Below are 19,124 nucleotides of genomic sequence, written 5' to 3'. Positions count from 1 at the left end.
TTTTGTTGTTGTTGTTTGTATTGTAGCCAGTGAACTAGGGTTCTTGTTACAACTGTAGTAATCAATTATAGCTGAAGGTATTTTGAAAATCACTACATGTAATAGTTGAATTTTGTGATGTTCTGATACTATCAAAAGAAGTGGGAAGGCAGTCACAAATCTTTCCACTTTGATTAATAGGGCATCATTTTCAGGTGTACTGGGGAGGAGAAAAACTACTCCTGCCTGTTTCCACTGAACATTCTTTATATCCCACGTGGTCTTTTCTCTGCACCAAATGACAGAGGTGATGATTGCTAACAATTTTACAGTGGCATCAAACTAGGGCCATTTTGATCATTGTTACTGGGTGTAAATAGTGTACAAATAAAGAGGTGAAAAGGTTCTGTGTAATACTTTTGTCAGTGAGGTATAACTTCAATTTAGAAAGTCATAGCATGCCTTCTTGCTTCTTGTAATGCTTCTATAGGTTCATAACCGCCTGGAAGACATGATAATGAGCTTACAGACAGCACAGGCAGCTGCAGAGGACCACCACAAGCAGGTACATAACAGGCTTCTGTTGATGACTGTTTTAGCCTTTGAATTTTCTGTGTGTGGGTAATTGATGAAAAGATCATGTGGGCTGTGTAAGCACACAGCTGTTAAATACCCATCTGGTTTTAGGGCAAGGCACCCTCAAGGGAAAAGGTGGGAAATTTCCTAATTTTCCTACTGCTGTGTTTTGTATGTGTTGTGGTGTGCAAGATAATTGCATTCATCGGTGTGATTTATCTGATGAATTCTCTTCCCCATATCACCTGCAGGGAGTGAGCAAGTGGCTGTGTAATGCTTAGCTGCCTACCAGGGTTAAGCCATAGCAGATGACTGATAGAGTGGATGCTATGGATAGCATGGAGATTGGTGTTTGAAAGCTGAGAGAGGAGACCGGACTTGACAGATCCATATTATCTTAGGAATTTTGTCAGAGCTTGCCTTGAGACTGTGTCAGGTTTTTTTGTGACACCTAGTGGTTTACCACCTCTATGAGGACTTGAGAAAGTCATACACCCTAAGAACTTTTTTTTATCTGAGACTCTGCACTAGGTGTTTTATCACTTTCTGTAGCCAGTAAACATCTCTTCCTTTTTCCTTTTTTGATTTTGTAATTTTCTTTTTTTTTTTTTCTTAAAAAATAGCACTAAAAGCATCTAGTCAACTTCCATTCTTTATACTTGAACTGAATCAGCAAGTTCTGTTCAACTCAAATGCATCTGTTAGGCAAATCTTTATCTCTTTAGATAGAACCATAGCCAATTTCAAAACATTTTCTTGCTCTCAGGGGATGTACAGCTGTTACAGAAGCCATGAGGGTAGAGTATATTCTGTGGTGGGCACTAGAAATGAATACATTAGAAGGTATGTCATGAACTCTGGAGACCATTTGGAAGAAAGCTACAGGGTGATTTCATGTGCGTGTTTGTTATTCCCCAAAGTTCAGTCTCATTCACCACCCTTAGCGCATTCATTCTTTTTACCATCTTCAATTTCTCTTCTTGGTTATGTTTCCCAAGCTGTATTTTACATTCCGCATTAACATTAAGCATAGACATTGAATGGGGAGAGGAGAGAGTTTCCATTTAAGTAACAGTATTCTGTTGTGGTGTTTTCTTTATGGTCACGTTAGTTTCTTCGTCTGCCACTGTTGCTTTCACAGGTGCAAAAGCAGAATGTGCTGGCTCTGACATCAAAGGAATTGCAGAGCATGTGGGAAGAGCAGTTTAAGTCAAGATCCAGCCTTGAAGAGCGTGTTGCTCAACTTGACAGGGAAAAGGCAGACCTCTTTGAACAGGTAAATCCAGAAAATTCTGCAGAGACCTAAGCCAGTACCTGAGAGAACCACATTAACCTTTTGGTTGAGTTCTTACATAAAGAGCATTTTTTTATTACCCCTGCCATTCGGGCTTTGAATATGTTGTGATCTCTGGATCATCCAGGAAGCAAATGAAAGCTGTCTGGATATCTTGTGTAAGTTCTGAAGTGATTCTCTTTGAAAGAGTTCCTAGTATGGTTTGCATCAGTTGAGCACATCAAGCACTGCAGTTCACCTTTTATTTCTTGGGTTCCTTCTGGCCATCTTCTGACCCCTTGTTTTCTGGGCAGGGTTGAAGTATTTCATTTTTCCAGTGCAGTGTATGGAGGAGCAGCAGCATGTTTTCAGGGTAGTAGATACTTAAAAACCTTGCAGAACAACATATTGACAGAATTCTGAGGAAATTAACTAATGCTTGGGAAACAAGAAATGACTGCCAGTTTCAAAGGGGCAGTCTCTGCCTCATCTGTAGAGGAATAAAGGAGGTACAAAGCAATTGCCACTTAAGTAGCCACAAAGCAGAGGTGGAAGGGAATAGTATATTGAAAAAAAATCCCAAAGATCAAATTCCTCTGCCTGCTGATGAATAAAAATCCTGTAAAAGCTTTAGATAGATTTGTATTCTCCCATGCATACCTACATAATCCTTGTTATGAGTTGAGAACTTTTGAAGGTAGTCCAGCATCTTTTCCACCTTTGTTTCAGTGAAGGCATCTGGTTTTGTTCTTCAATATTGGCTAGTTTGCTGTGAAACCTAATGTGGAACTTGGCTAACAGATGGAGATGGACTGCAGCTTCTCTGTGGAGATTGCTAATGATGCATATTGCACATAGCTGTTGTTTTTACTCTGTGTATGTAATGGGTCTTTTCTGTTTTGAAAGTGTGAGAGTGAAAGAAAGAAAGTGAAGAAACTGATGGAGTTAAAACGCCCAGTTGAACTCCGTCTGGACCAAGAAATGAGAAGAAACTTGGAACTGCAGAAAGACTTCAAGAGGTACGGCTTTTTGATATGATGAAGAGATATCCCTGAATAGGAGTCCAGTTTAATTGAACTGTAATGTAAGAATAAGTATACATACTCTCTGAGCAAACTGAAGTCTCATATTAGTTCCTGCAAGGTACGTCTGTGCATAAGTCTATACTTACTTATAGCTGCAAGAGGAATTGCCAATCCAGGTTGCTCTGCAGGTCTCCAGGGGTGGGAAAGGAAGTCTTCAATTATCTTTTCAGCTGAAATTTGGATGTGCCCAGTGATTTGTGGCACAGGAATAGCAGGCTTTTTCTCAGCAATTCCTGGTACTGTTAAGTATGTTAAAGATGAAGAAAGCTATGTCTGCACTCCTTATTTGAAAGTGTATGGAAAAGGTTCTTTATTCCTATGTTTCATTGTTTTCCAAACTGATCTGCTGTTTAGGTTGAAGAGACTTCTCAGTAGAGCTACAAAGAAAATAAAGGTGTATGAGGAGAGAGAAATGGAGTCACAGCTTAATTTGAAGGGAGAAGTGAAGAGCAGATACTCTGAAATGGTCAGTGAAGTTGATAGATTAAGAACAAAGGTGAGCTCTGCTTAATTTGGGGTTTGTTTGGTTGTGGTGTTACTTCTTTTCAAACCTGTGTGAAGCTTTCCCTGTATTTCTGGTCATGTTGATGATTTTATTTCCTTAGCTGTATTTTAGATTTGACTTATCTCTCTCAATGCTTTTTCTACAGTTAGAGAAGCAGGTGACTATGACTAATACTGATGTAGTTGTCATTATGGGTAAATATGCAATCCTTAAGTACAAAGCAGCATCTGCAATGGCACAGGAAGGGCAGACTGTCATGCAAAGGGAGGGCAAGCCAAGAGTGGCAGCAAGGCTGGCAGGGTCTGTGACCTCATGAGCCAGGCACTCATCAAGAACAGACCGGGTCCGGTGATTGCAGGCAAGGTCAGCCAAGAGTGCAGATCCTCAGGCTGGGCCTCAGGGATGGGCAATTCTCCATCCATACCAGGACATCATATCCATGGGTGAGGATCAGGGCTGACAGCAGCAGGCCTCAGCTCAGGCCCGCTCACAGTGTGAGGCTGTAGCAGCATCACCCTGGTCTGACAGACAGGTTCCTCCTCTGGAGAAGAGGGGAGGAATGCTGCTCACACAGCAAGAATGAGCCTTAAGCCCTGTCTTGGGCACGAGTTCTGCCAGAGGCAGTTGGGACGTTCCTTTTCTTAAAAGTATTGTTGCTGAGCAAGGAACAATGAGGAGAGGGGACACAGGAAAAGTGCTGTAACTTACTGCTCACTGGTAGCTATTTCAGCCCGTCTTGGCATGGGGACCCAGAAGTATCATTGCCAGAGATGTTTTTGAGGTTGCTCTGGCTGTCCAGTAGCAGAGTGTAAACTTTATATACTTCTCTGCTCGTTACTCAGATTCATTGCTAGAGAAGCTCCATTTCACAGTTATGCTCGGCTTTAGAAGACATCATTGTAGAATCAGTTACTCCTTTGCAGTGACTCATTTTTAGTCCAGAAGCATTTTTGCATAAGGAACTGCAAAAGGATTCCTCAGGTTCCCATCCTATCACAAATGATGTGAAGGCTGATCTTGTTGGAAAAGAAGAGCCCAGTTACATTATGTTTCTTATACTGAGTATGCAGATGATAAATACAGTCTCTATGGACAACTCCTTTAGTGAATTTAACAGAATTCACTGCCTTTAGATGCCTCTTAGTTGTTTTTTTTTCTGTGTACAGGTTGCTGAACTTTCCCAGCAGCTGGACATGGAGTCTAAAAAAGGCATGCAGCTAGAGGCACAAAACCGGGATTTGCGAGATGAGCTATCTACTCTGCATGGGAACTGTGAAAAACTGGAGAAGAGCAAATGTCAGCTGAAAGAAGAGGTGGCAAAACTCCAGCATCGCTTGGAGACTAACATGGTGGATCACAGCCAAATAGAGCAGTATAAAAGAGAGGTTGATGAACGAGCAGGCCAAGAAATAAGACAAAAACTACAAGAAGTAAATATGTTTTTGCAAGTGAGTGATTTCTGACGTGTGTAGGCACTCTGTAGACTTTTGTTGTGGGCACCATTTTATAGTGTTTTGCTTTGGGTGCCCAGTTCTGTGTGTTAACACTGTACTTGTGTCTGTGCCGAAGGCCAGTGGGAGAATGGCATATGTTTGGGCAGGAGTGCCCTTACGGTGTGTAATGTGCTGGCAGGTCCCTAAATCAAAAGGTTGCCCAAGGCAGGTTTCCATTTTGCAGTGCTTGAGGCTGTCTCTGCTTCTCACTGTTCATGCTCAAAGAGGTTTTGCACCTTCTAGCTGTCACAGCCAGACCTACAGGTCTGTTTTTCTCCTTGTACGGGGGAGAGTGTCAGAAAAGACGTGACTGAAGTTGCAGGTGTGGAGATGGGGAGGAGGTGAGGCATCCTGCTAAGATCTTTGAGGAATTCTGTTCTCCATGCCATGTCCTACAGAGATAATGCCCTTCCATTAGTAGCTTTGAATAGTAGTACTGATTTGAGCTTTGTCCTGAGTGAAAAGAATTATTTACCCTGCTGGTAGCTCCAGGGTTCTGCCTTGATTCCTGATGGTGGTGAGGAGGCACAGCTGCCTGAGTCAGCCTGGACTCATGACCTTGGGTACATGCAGTTGACAGGTGGGGAGAGTTCTCTTTTTCTTTGTGATGGTTGAAGGTGCACTGTCTCCTGCAGGCACAGGCAGCCTCCCAGGACAGACTAGAACACATCAGAGCAAGTCATCATGCTTCTCTGAGAAACCAGCTAAAAGAAAGAATTAGAGATCTTGAATGTGAATTGGACAAGATAAAAAATACTCAACAAGAGAGTACTTTTCCAAAAGAATGTGCACAGGCAGAAGTGGAAAAGTACAAGGAGCTGTATCAAGAGGAAGTGAAAACTAGACGATGCCTAGCAAAGAAACTGGAAAGGTAAGTCTGTGCTGGTTCTGGACTGCTAATAGGAGAATGCTTTTTGCTCATGCATATTTCTTGTTAATTCCTCTTTTGCCCCTGGCCAGCATTGAAAGCCTATGATGGCATGTTTGTAGTGAAAGTACCTTAAGACCCTTAGGGTTCAGCAGGCCTTCATTTCTCTTAAGTGTTTCAGCAGGAACGCAACTGATCATGGCATTAACAGGATACTTTTCAAGTTGATGTTGTTTTAACTGGCAGCTTTTATTGCCAGTGTCTCTAATCTCAGCCTCTATACAAAAGAAAACATTAATTTCATGTCCTTTATTGTTTGAATAAGGGTAGGCCTCTCAGAGAATAGATTTCTGTTCTGTGAAGAAAAAAATAGAAATTATCTTTTTCGGCTTCTGTTTAAGCTGAATTCTGAGCTTTCCTTGGGAAGGGAGGCCAGCCCAGAGTTGTTACAGAGGTGACCTGCCTTCCAGAAGAAGCTATGTGAACACATGGGTTTCAACAGAAAGTCTTTGAAGCTCTCATGACAAGCAGTCCTGAGTGTGACATCTCAGAAACAGGCCCTCCAAACAAGCTCAGGTCAAATAATGGACTATTTTTGGAGACTCTTCATCTCAAAAATCAAATAATAGTCAAGGACCTGGAGAGTAACTTTGGGAAAGTGTTACTACCAAAGGTAACTGTGTGTGTACTTCTGAATATTTCAGAGCTAATGAGAGACTTGAAGAAGCCAATGCTAAGCTCCTCCGGGAGCGCCATAAAAACAAATCATTACTCACAAGCAGCATTGTCAGTGGAGGTCTGGCTGCAACTCCAGTTCTGTATTCAACTGCACTGGGACATCTTGGCAACAATTTGGGACTGAGCAGAAGTCTCAGTCTAGGAGGAGGCTTCCTCAGCCCAACTGAGAACACATTATCGTCAAGGAACAGGGTTGCAGCCTTTGTGGCCAAGGTAAGCATTTTGAAATATCATTCTCGACTGCTGAAGAGTAGTCGTATACAAGGTTCTCCCTTTTTAGCCTGAAGTTAAAATCCACTTATTGTTCCGTGTCTTATTGTCTAATAGGTCAAAGCAACTGCTACTCCTCAGAACAGTGCACAGCTGTACATTGTAAGGCTGAAGAGTTCTGGTCATCAGAGTTGTAAAAATTTTCAAGAGAGTCAAAGGCCATAAAGTATTTAAGTCAAAGCAGTGAACTGTGTCATGACATTCTTTTACAAGAGAAACTGTTACAAGGAGTACCATGGCATAGAGAGTTCCCAGCTAAGCTCAACATGAAATTCCAATGTATCTTTTGGCTAACCTGTTTAAAATGGCTCATGTTGAATGACAAATCCAATCAAACATCTCTGTGGCACCTTTCTCTTCTTCCTTGATCTTCACTCCAGCAGTTTTTTCACAGAACTTGCTTTAGTATCTTAATACCAACAAATAAATGCTTCAAAAATAGGATGATATGAATGGAATGGCATAACTTTGCTCTTACACTTCAGTGCAGAACACATACTGCGCATAGGAGATACTTGTTCTTGTAGTTCCTGCCACGTGTTATTTCATGAAACAGCAAAATTACCTACTCTTTGGCAAGTCTTCACAGCTCTGATTTTGCAGCAATGCTGCAACCTCTGCAATACATCTGGTCCAAATATGCCCTGTAATTAGCAGTCAGTGTGATAGCACATCCCTCACAGAATGCTGAACATTACACCATGAAAACCCCACACCAATAGTTGTAATCAGTTGGAGACCCACTTAATATGGGATGGAGCCATGGCCCAGCTTCTCTGTTGAGTCATTGTATTCTGTTTTGGAGGGAATGTGGCAAGTATTTGTTCACTTTTAAGTCCATCTCGTTTTGGTGGTCCCCCCTCATTGGAAAGAGCCCATTTAAACCATGTGTCTACATAGAGCACCTGTTTTACAAAAAGCAAGCCAAGAGAACAAATGGGGCCAAAAGAGCATAGGAAATTAGTAGCTGTGGCAGTTACAGAGATGAACTTCTCTATGTAGCTGTGAACACTCTCTTGAGGGCAGAGAGGTGGACAGACAGTACTGGAAGAACTCCTGAGATCATTAGTCCTGTATCATCTGCAGTGGCTATTCTGCAGACAAGCACTAGAAAGGAAGAAAAATTCACAGACCCACTGCAAAAGGGAAATAAAGAGGAGACCTGGAGGGGTAAGGAGCCCAGAACAAGAGAGGGAAAGGACGGAAAGATGGGAGCAAGATGTTTAAGAAAAAGGCAAAAGAGGAAACCATTCCTCTTCTAGGCAAAAAAGCTGCCCTAGGTTAAAAGGAAAGGCTTAACAGTTGTGGCTTTTTTGGAGAAGAATGAGAAAAACTGACAGTAAAGGGAAAGAAAATGGGAGTACTCAGTGCTTCTTAAAAATTACAGCAACAGTTTTCAGGTAGTGCTTTCCATTTTCATTTTCCAGAAGACATTGGAACTCTCTGAGAATCTCAAAGTTTTGTCAGTATCAGGATAGACACCTTCACAGATTTGCTCCCCTCCCTTAAGCAGGGAAATTTCATTACACAAATTAAATATTTCTCCAGACTATTTTGTGGCTGATTATTTTATACAGCTGCTAACAAATACAGATGTATAGGTCAAACTGCTATATAGGCCTCTTCAATGTTTTGTGAAAAATGCTTCCAAATCCACTTGAGAAAAAGATTTGAGCTGATTCCAAGACCAGTCTGCAGTAGATCTGAGAATGTTGATACTGTTCCTTCTCTGTGTCCTGACTTCAACAGCACCCATAGAGTTTCTTTCCAGAGCATGTGTGTCTCACAGCTTTGAGCATACTCTCAAAGAAGTTGTAGAACATTTCTGTATGACATTTTCACAATCTTCAATTACTGATATCCAGAGTGGATTTGCTTGTTAATTTGGGGGCTTTCTTCTGTACTAACATTTTTCCTTCCTAGTGCAGTTTTCTTGGTAGTGCTTTGTTCCTTGAAGTTCTCTCTGCTCTTGATCACAACCTATAGAGATGTTTAGTTTGTTGTCACCAGAGGAGCTGAGGATAATTCACTCTCACTATACACAATTTGTCTTCATAGGATTCCCTTTGAACTCTAATACCATATCAAACTCTGGAGTTTTCTTCCTTGAATAAGGGTGAGTCAAGCAACTGCTAAAGTGTTGCAAGAAGATTTTGGGACTCAAGGCCACTTGTTTTATTTACAAACTGTCAAGCTTCCATCCAGACAGCTGTGCCAAAGGCTGCTGTAAATGAATCTGGGTGTCTTGATGTGGAAAAGAATAGTGAACTCTGCTAGCTGCAACCACTGTGAATTGATGGATTTATGAATCCAGTTTCCCTACATAACGTGAGAAAAGGAATGTTGGCTCCCTGTGCTCTCTTTCAACTCCTGTTCCTTTTCTGGATTCATTTTCCAACTGCCCTCTTGTATTGTAGTGGTCTTTCTATTGTGAGCTCTTCTCTTTGCCTCATGTACATGTAGGCCATGTTCTTGATCTCATTGAAGACCTTTGAACTTAAGGCTCTTCTTCTTTCTTCTTCAGCTCCTTAATCAAAAATCTTCTTTCTCTCCTCTGCAGCCAGATACGTGAAAAGGTTTGTAGCCCGTACTGTTTAACCTTGTGTGCTACTGGAAATGTTTTGTCTAGTTATGCTGCTGGGTGTTGATTCAAACCTACTGATGCATTCACATTGGCCTAGAACTGGAAATGCTTTGGAGTTGCTGGTTTCTCTGAGGGAAAGGGTAACTGCTGCCAAATACTTCTGTGCTTTATGTCTTTGTGAAGTTATGGCTTCTGTGATAGTTCAGCTTCTGTAAGATGGCACCATATGTGTGGATTTCATCTCTTCTGATGGAACTTGATTAAACTAGAGGAGAAGGCTCTTTACCCCCCTTGTCTGTTCTGACAAAAATCAAGAAGTTCTGGGTAGCAACAGTGGTTGGTTGCGTGTGCAGTAGCAGTACTGCTCTAAAGCTGAGTTCCTGAACCCTGGTTATCATCTCATGGAGTCTTAGAGGATCCAACTTACTGTGTGCTCAAGAAGCTCCATGGGTAAATAGTTAGTCAGCATCACTTCCTGAAAGAGAATTACTTGAGATGCTGAGTGCTGCAAGTGACCCGGTATATTACAGCCTGAAGCAGTGAAAAGCAGTGAAAAGTGCCTGCTCAGGAAACAGACTTGAGGAATAGTGGAATTTACTATAATGGTCAACTGCAGAGAATTGTGGAAAGATATGCTAAGCTAAGCAAAGCATATAATCATTAGCAAAGAATTATAAAAGACAAGCTAAGCAATGCACCTTACGATTATTACGAAGGAATGCCTATACTGATAAAGAAAGCTACATCGCCACTTACTCCAATACTTTGCTATCATCCAAGTCTGAGATATCTCAGCTCTGGGGAGAAGGTGTCCCAGTGAAGGACTGGAGAACCAAGGTAATTAGGAGCTCTTGTGGTACGTCCACCTTTCAGGGCACCAGGCTTCCCCAACTTTGCTTTGACACTAGCCCAGCTTTTATACTGTTAAACAAACAAGCTGACATAATGTGTAATTTCATTCTCCTGTTGGCTTTCTCCAAAAGACTGGCCAGGGCCCAAGGAGGAACCAAGGCCATTGTCTTTGATCCTGTAACCCCCTGGTTAGGCCAGATGTGGCCTCATGCAGTTTCTAGATGTGGAAGGTAAAATACATGTTCTCCCAATAAGTGCACACATATAACAATACTTAGTTAATGAACAAATATATATTGATAACATTTGATTGGAAGATTCATCTATAGGTCAACTTTGGCTCTGGGCCTTTTGTTTAGGACTCAGTTAGGGTCTGTTGTTCAGCCCTTGGTACTTCATGCCTTCTCCAGAGGGGGCAGGAGGACACTCAAGACACTGCCAGAGTCCTCAAGGGTGTATTTTCATTCAAAGACCTTTTCATTCCATTTCAGAGAAATCCATGTGTTGGCCTTATTTCCACCTATTTCTCTTAACTTGGATGGGGATGAGAATCACAAAAAGGTTACTGGAATAAAAAAGAGGCAAACAAACTTTTTTCTTCTCTTGATTCAGCCACACATGTTGCAGAGGGCCCTGTGGTCATTGTGAAGGCTTCATAAACCGGGAAAGTGCTTTCTTCCAACAGCTCAACTACTGTGCTTTGCTTAGGATTAGTCCTGCTTTAGGTCATCTTTTGCTCTAGGCCTTAGATTTCCTGCTTCCTTCCACTACCCATGTCTCATTTCATGTTCTGGAAGAGTTCCTTTTCCCCAGGACTTTACTGTCCACGCTTGAAAAAAAACTTGAGGTTTGGGTGGAGTTGTTCTTTTGGCACTGGTTAGAAGAGTTTGGCTCCATCTCTGTTACTCCACCCCCCTGGTAGTTACTGCTCCGGGAAAGAAACAGTCACAGCTCTCTCAGCCTTTCCACATAGCTCATGTGGTCCAAGGCTTGGCATCTTCTTGGCCACCACAAGCCATCATCTCCATTTGGGATTATATTTTTAGGTTTTACCATGTTGTCCATGGGCTGTAAGAACGTTTTAGGAGTTTTAACAGCTAAATTTGCGTCATATTATGCCTTAACTGTATATTTGATGTATAATTACAGGTACGACAGGAACTGGATGAAAAAATCACCAAGGAGCTGAAAGAAGGTAATGTGTCATTAGGAGGGTTAGTAAGGAAAAAGGTGACTGTTTCTAAGTCTTGACAGCTTTCAAGCCATTATTTTCAACTTCCTCTGCTAAGCACAGAGATTTTTTTCTGCTAGCTCTCCAGTTTAGACTTGAATGTGAAAAATTCCTGCTTCCCAAAATATTACATAGAATGTTATGCACCTGCCTAGAAAAAAACAAGCAAAAAGAAAACAGAAACACTTAGTTTAAGATGAAGTTGCCCTTCACTAGAGTTAATCTCCAGCAAAAACAGCAAAGAAGCCCCCACATTCTTTTAGATCTTTATAGGCTTCACCCATCCCTTCCTTCCCTGTACGTGGATTGCATTCAGTACTAAACCATACCGTACATGTTCTCTGCTGTTAGATCTTGAGTTTTCTTGCTATGATTCATGGCTTATCTTTGTAGCTTAGGTGTTGCAGTCTTGTTTTGAATAAGTAAAAAAAAACATGATCAGGAATAAAAGACAACATTTTTTTAGGAAAAATAGTGTTTAGGCAAACTTTGAACTGTTTGCCTAAACAATGCTTGCAACATGGAGCATAAAACATGCTCTGCAATTTGGGGCCAAGTGTCCAAAGAGGAAATCCACCTGCTTCATGATAGTTGCTCCTACAGAGTCACTGCTTTGCAGGGAATAGCTTTGTAGTTGTAGTGTTCTAATAAAGCACATCTTTGAATGTTTAAGGAAAGCAAAGGCTTCACATTGAAGAGCTCTGTAGGGGCTGCAATCAGAAGCACTGTTAAGGGCCATGTGTAATCTCTGGGATGTCTGTCACTAACTTTTGAAATGCTGTTGACTGATAAGCAAATGTGCACAAAATGTGTTTCTTCCTTTGTGCCCAACTCTTTGCACACTTCCTTGGAAATTTTGAAGTCTCATTCAGGATTGCAGACTCTTGTGTCATGTAAAATGTTATTTCAGTGCATTAACTCTCCCTGTCTGCTTTAAAAGTGACATAAGCAATCTTGTGTCATTTCCCCCCAGCCACTGCTGAACTTGAAACTGGATGTGCTGGATCTTCGAAAAACCTTAATGTGGACCAGGATCCCCTTTGCAGAGCAATAGAGGAGTATCGTGATGTTTTAACTAAAAATTACATGATTTGAATGAAATGCTGTGGAAAGACTCTGGACATTTTTTGTTTCTATAGAGCATCCATGGTTTCCCTTCTCCCCGCCTCAGCTGTGAAAACTTGTTCATTGCTGTCTGAATATAAACTCTGTTAAATGGATGTCAAGCACAGTGCACTCACCTGTTGGTTTTTTTCTGCCTAGCTGGCTTCTTTTGCACTCACAGTATGAACCACATCCCATTTTTCTGACCAGCAGATTGACTGAGCTGGATTCTTGAGCTTGACAAAACTGTCAGTATACTGTCCTATTACAGCAGCTGCATTATGTTGGTCCCCTCATGTTCTGTGTTTTAACAAAAGCATTCCTTTTGTTCTGTTTAGTCCTTTCATTCAATGTGTTTGTAAGTTCTCCAGTGTTATTTCAGTGCTTAGGACATCATTTGTTGTGCTTTAAGCCCAGCGCTTCAGTCCTGATTCAGTGACTAATTGCTGCTAATTAACTTATAGTGGTGTTCAAGCTGGAGGAAAGGGCACTTTAACATTGTTGTCACTTTATGTGACATAGGTTTAAAATGACTGTGGGTGTGTAGTAGTGCCAAGACTTGTTTTATGGTCTTTTTGGTGTTTTTATTTTGTATCACAGAATGAGTGAGGTTGGAAGGGACCTCTGGAGGCTATTTGTTCTAGCCCTCCTGCTCCTGGGGGACCACCTTTAGCTAGTTTCCCAGATCTGTGTTGGTTTCTGAATTACTTCAAAAATTGAGACTCCAAAGCCACCATGGGCAACCTGGCCTCATGATCAGTCACTGTCACAATACACTTGAATATCATGAGGGATATTAAAACTCAGTACCTCTCATGGTATTGGTGTCCATTCCTGTATTAAAAATTGCTGCAGCTTCAGACTTTTGCAGCTCTTGCTTAAAAACTTGTGGTACACCTGAAAACACTTGAAGTGGGAGGGGGAGAAAAGGAATATTAATATTATCAACTTTCCTCAGTACTCTCCAGAACTTGTGTAATAGGATACCAAATCTTTTTGTTCCTGCTAGCAGCTGATGATAAGGTGTCCGTAGCCCAAATGTGGTGAAAAATTAATAGCAACCATATAAGCAGTTTTACTTATTTCAGGGAGTTACCAGTTTTTAATTAAGATGAGTTGTCATTTCCCATCTGCAAAAGTCACCAGCAGAGTATAGAACAAAGTCCCAGTTTTGGAAAACTAAGAATGATTGTACTGAGATGATTGAAGACTGAAAGAATTTTAGGGTTTTACCCACTATTTTAAGGACTTAACAGATAGTGAGAAAAGCACTAAATGCTGCTGTGACACTCTTTCTTTTTATATGAATACATTTTTGTGAAGCTATTAAACTGTATTTAATTGAACTTGATATTTAATAAACTTTGCAATCTAGAAATGGCTTTATGTTCCCTTTCTTGACGCTGCTTTCCACCCCTTCTCTGCTCATAGAGCTTTCCAGAGTTTTCCTGTGCTCACAGATGCACCTTGCCTGTCCCCCTGTGAGAGACTGGCCTGCTATAGCTGAATGACTGAATCAATCAGCTGGGTGCTTGGCTAGTGATGCACAGAGTGCCTCCCCAGGGCAGGTGGGTGTGCACACCTGAGGCTACAAACTGGGTTTCCAGATAAGGGAAGAGGCTGATAAGAGGCAAATCCTGCGAAGTGTGATAGTCCTTCTTACCATGCCAGTATCTTCCCTTAGATAATGGCTCAGCTGTGAGAACTCCCCTCTGAAGTACCAGAGGATGAAGGTATTCATCTCAGCTGATGGGCTGATTGATTGAGCTGTACTGGGTAAGAGACAGCTGCAACATCTTAGAAGATATCAATGACTCATGGGATGTCCCATGATCCAGTAATACATCCTCTAGCGGAATTACAGGGGATGTTTCCACCTAGCCTCAGCATCATACAAACCTTATGGACCTGGTGTTTGGTGGACTCTTTCCTCCCTACTTGATGGATACATTCTGCAACCACCACATCAACAGGACTGCAGTCGGCAACAAGACGAGAGAACCAACAGGCTGTTATCAGAACCTGTGCAGTAGTGATATTTATTCTGTTTCTCAGTCTCTCCCTTCTCTCCCTCTCTCCCTCCACTTGCCTTTTTCCTACCTCTCTCTACCTCACATTTACTGTTAAATAAAAATCTGTACTAATGCCTTTGGCATATGGTCTCGCTTACACCTTTAGTCAGAAAGAGGCTTCTCCAATAATTTTAATAGTCAATCAGATCTTAATAGCCAGAGGCCAGGCAGATATATCCCTTTCCTCTAGGGGACTTGAGACGAAATTGTGTCAAAATTGAGCTAATTATCAGTTCCCAGACTCTTCCTGTGTTTTAGAGCAATCCTCTTTGGGCTCTGCGTAGAAGGCAAAGGCACTGGGTGAGCTTCTGGCAGCATGAAAGGCAGACAGATCCCACCAGTTTGGAGCCTGTGGGGAGCTGACCCAGCTGTAGCCCAAAAAAAGTGTTAGGAAATTTCTCCAGCTACTTTTGTAGTGTCTCTATGCCCAGAAAGCAGAAGGCTTCTGGGCCTTCACTTTTGCTTGTCATTGGGACAAACAGGGACATGTTTTCAAGTGTGTTTGTAGCAGGCTGTGCTGTTGCTTGGCTGGTGGAGCAGCAGAACAGAAAGTCAGTGTAGGCACGGGGGGTGCAGGGCTAAGGAGAAATCCACTCGTCTAGAAGGTCCATCTCAGTGTCCCAGTGAGGATGCTTGAGGATCTCAGAGGAGCTAAGGCAGTCAAGGGGGCTGCTGAGGCCTGGAAGACAGGAAATATCTGCCCAGTCTTCAAGAAGGGCAAGACAGAGGAGCTGGGGAACTACAGGCCAGTCAACGTCATCTCACTGCCTGGGAAGGTGATGGAGTACCTTCTCCTGGAATGCCATTTTTGAAGATGGTAGGGACAAAAATGTGATAGGGGGGAGTTGGCACAGGTTTGTAAAGGGGACAATAATGCCATGCCAGTCTGGTAGCCTTCTATGATTATGTGAGTAATTCAGTGGACAGAGGGAGAGCAGTGCACGTCTTTACTTTGGTAATACTTTCTTTAGCTTGCACTGTAACAGTGACATTTAATTTTTGGAACTTCCTGATCACTTTCCAAAGGGAAAGCAACCATGTTTCTTAATTTCCTTGCTAAGATATTTTAGAAACCCTTGCAGATCACTGGCTGCAAGACAAGTACTAGATTTTGTAATAGAGTTGTACAGAATATATAATTCTGTTTCAGGAAATCTCATTATACCAGTTATTTTTTTCCTCACAACAAATGATACAAGAGGTTTTCTGGGTTTTCCAGTCTTCAAAATGTTGCACTAAACTGTGGCCACAAAACATAATTAGTTTTTCATTGTTATTTGTTAGCAGAATAGTGACTTGAACAATTGATTAAAGGCAGTTTGAATAGTGCTATTAGAACCCTCACATATCCACTCAGTGAACCTTGACCTCCGAAATATCCAGGATCTGCTTGTAATTCACTGACCTCTGCAGTTCCAACTGCTTCATTAATGCTTTGCAGAGAGAATATAATTCTGGTATCTTGTCAGCATACTGACGAACCCTTTTCATCTTCTCTTTACCTTAGAGGCACCTCTCACCACCCTTACCTGGCTATAGAGATAAACCAGCTGTTAATAGACCCAAACAAGCTACAAGTTCCCTTTGCCAGGAAAAGCCACTGGTAAATGCTTCTTTATTTCTGGCTTTTGGTGAGAAGTAAAGGTTATTGACTGCTGGACAAAGGAAACTGAAAGCCAGTTTTAACATCTAGCATATCAATAAGGGAAAGTCTAGTCAGTTCATTAACTTGAAAGGTATTTGGTTTTTGTTCACCAGTGAAAAACCTGTTCTCAAAAGTGGATGGCTGATTCTTGGTGCTTGTCGAAAGCAACACCCTGAAAGTGGTGTGCTACCACATTACATGATAAAACACAGGGATATTCTTTACCCCAAAACTCCCCTAAGCTTAAGCAGTACTTTAGCTGAAGTTACTGTAACAGCTGACCATTCTACTACTTATTGCCTATGATGAGTTGTTGATCATTTATCATTACTTTTACTTCATCACTGCTATTGGCACAAAGACAGTGACTTCCACGAGCAAGGAGCACAGTCCATGCTTTATTTGAGATAATTTGGACCATGTGAAGTATTATGAGCACAGCTGTGTATTGCAAATAACAAGAACAATTTTCAGTTTTTATCTTCTCATCATTTCTTTTCAACTGTAGAAACAGAGTAAAAAATCTGTTCCTACCTCAGAGGCCCATTAGCAGACATCTATAGCAGTACCTCTATGTAAAATGGAGCTCTAGGCATATCTAATAAATGTGAAAGAGGAATTTTTTGTTTACAAACACTTGTGATGCCTATATGAACACTGCTGTCAGTCCCATTCTTGCCACCGAAGTGCTGACTGTTGCAGCCTTAGAGAAAAATCACCTTTTTACTTCCAGTTGTATAACAAAAATCCTGTGCATACAACTACATTCCATTATGCAGGAATGGATACACAGTTACCATCCAACTCAAATGTTCCTCTGGAATGGGTTTTCATGAAATGGGATGGTGCTTACAGAGTTTTAGCACATCAAGGCAAAAGTAGCATAGTACAAAGCTAACAGTCCTTTCACAGCTGCTAGGTAGCCACAGCAGAAATTATTTACCATGAAATTCTGAATGACACGGGCGCATTTCAGCTCCCTTTTCCACACAATTCATTAACCAGCCTACTCAACAAAATGTCTTTGTATTTACTCAAATTGTTTTATGCTGTCTTCTAATTTTCCAGAGTTGCAGGGCGGTAGCCTGGGAATGCCCTAATATTTTGAAGAAGCTGGGTTTTAAAACCTGGTTAATTTCTTAGTATCTGCAGTGCAGCCAAGCCTTCTTCCATTAAGAAAAAGTGAGGGTTGGGGGTGAGGGTTTAATGTTTATACATCATTTTTTGGGCAAAGAAACGGGCTGAACTTAATATCCTCTTCTAAATTACTCTATTGCTTTCCAACTTTATTTCTAAACAAAATCCTGTGGCGTCATTCTGTCATCTGGGACCTAAGTCACTGAGAAAAACCAACTTTCATTTTGAACATAGAAGACAAGATGTGTCGATGTTCTGGGCATACAGTCAGGGACAAACAGATAAAAATATGTACCAGAAGTGCAAGGAAAAGAAATTGCTCACTGGCTTTTGTAACTCACCTGTACTTCCCTATGTCTAGATTATCTTCACTGATTAGGCCTTTTTGAGTGCTGTAGTAGAAGCTTTGTAATCTTAGAAGTTTCTTGCTTCATTAAGTTACTAAGGCTGAGGTGGCCCATGGCAGGGAGCATGGAAACTTCAGTACTTTCAGTACCTTCATAACTAAAGCTCAGCTGCTTAAAGGCCCAAAGACAATGGAGGGCATCGCTCAGGCACACCTGTGTGCTGAAGAGTGGCATTAACAGTAGGATAGCCTGGCAATTCCCTTTTAGCTAAGGACCATTTTGCTGCCATCTGCACATTGCTGATGTATGTTCAGAAGAAGCATTATGAGAACCAAATTGAAAACTATTGACACATACAGTGTAGTTACAAAACATTGTAAATGTCTTATCCGTAAATGTAATGGATACATACATATTAATGTTTGTCTTTCTTACTGCTTTCTGCATTGGCTGGACTTCATAAAATGTTGAAATCAGAAGTGGCAGCATAAAACTGGAAATTACTTGATAGAAGTTATAAATGACGCATAAACTAGTCTCCAGACAAATCAGGAAGCTGTCCCCTTACCCACATAATGATCATCACTTAAACTATAACAATTACTCTGTTCCATTTCTTATCAGAGACTGTTTCCACTTGGATCCTGACACTTTTAATTGAATGTGAGCTGATGACTTTTCACAGAAGCTGTCTTACAAATCAGAAGTGCAATTCCAGAGAGTGATTCTACCTTATTATAGTTACACAAAATAATCTTAAGCCTTTCTTTCTACGTCCTTGACCATTTGCACTTCCTAGATTTAAGCTGCACTTACGCCTGACTCTTGTATCCAGGATGAGTTAGGACAACCCATAGAAGAAACAAGGCAAAATGCAAGAAGGCTGTTTCCGTTCAGCATTGATGAGCACACACGTTCGTGGATTTTGCACTTGCACTTTTATCATGGAAATCATTCTGCACGCTCCTACTGCTAATGACCTGATTGTTAGGAGAAAGGCTGGCCCCAGTCCTATTGACTGTTTACATCCTAATGTGCTGGTTTTTAAATCTGTTTCCAAACTGACTAAGGTTCTATTGTCTGATATTTCCTCCACAGCATCACACATTTTCAATCAGCATCAGCTCCTTAGCCATAATCACTTCCTGCCTTGGCTTCTGTTCAGTTTTGTAACTCAGTGCAAAAGAGAACTCCTGTACGTGTGGTCTGTGTGCATGACGTGGTACAGATGAGGTGATATTTATGTGGCAGTTGGCAAAAAATTAATTTATTAATTGGAAATGCTACAAACCAAATTTGAAACAGTTATAGACAGCTAGGGGGTTTATTGCTGCATGTTTTTTTCCTGGTCTTTTGCAAGCACAC

General features: G+C 41.4%; 1 protein-coding gene across 3 annotated transcripts in view; it reads left to right on the top strand.

The window, feature by feature from the left end:
* Positions 1–13,920, top strand: part of ANKRD26 (ankyrin repeat domain containing 26) — a 50,770-nt gene extending 36,850 nt beyond the window's left edge. For all 3 annotated transcript variants that reach the window (XM_083860391.1, XM_083860393.1, XM_083860392.1), the window contains 9 exons: positions 470–544; positions 1,697–1,831; positions 2,735–2,847; positions 3,268–3,409; positions 4,585–4,866; positions 5,547–5,782; positions 6,484–6,730; positions 11,373–11,418; positions 12,428–13,920. In XM_083860391.1, the coding sequence (XP_083716517.1) occupies positions 470–544; positions 1,697–1,831; positions 2,735–2,847; positions 3,268–3,409; positions 4,585–4,866; positions 5,547–5,782; positions 6,484–6,730; positions 11,373–11,418; positions 12,428–12,549 (1,398 nt within the window). In that variant the 3' untranslated portion in view covers positions 12,550–13,920. The remainder of the gene's footprint in view (positions 1–469; positions 545–1,696; positions 1,832–2,734; positions 2,848–3,267; positions 3,410–4,584; positions 4,867–5,546; positions 5,783–6,483; positions 6,731–11,372; positions 11,419–12,427) is intronic.
* The last annotated feature ends 5,204 nt before the right edge of the window (positions 13,921–19,124 follow it).

This window comes from Zosterops lateralis, assembly GCF_965231275.1.
Source record: "Zosterops lateralis genome assembly, chromosome: 4".
Classification (NCBI taxonomy): Eukaryota; Metazoa; Chordata; class Aves; order Passeriformes; family Zosteropidae; genus Zosterops; species Zosterops lateralis.
The sequence above is the reverse complement of the archived record's forward strand: the minus strand, read 5'-3'. Positions and strand labels throughout refer to the sequence as shown.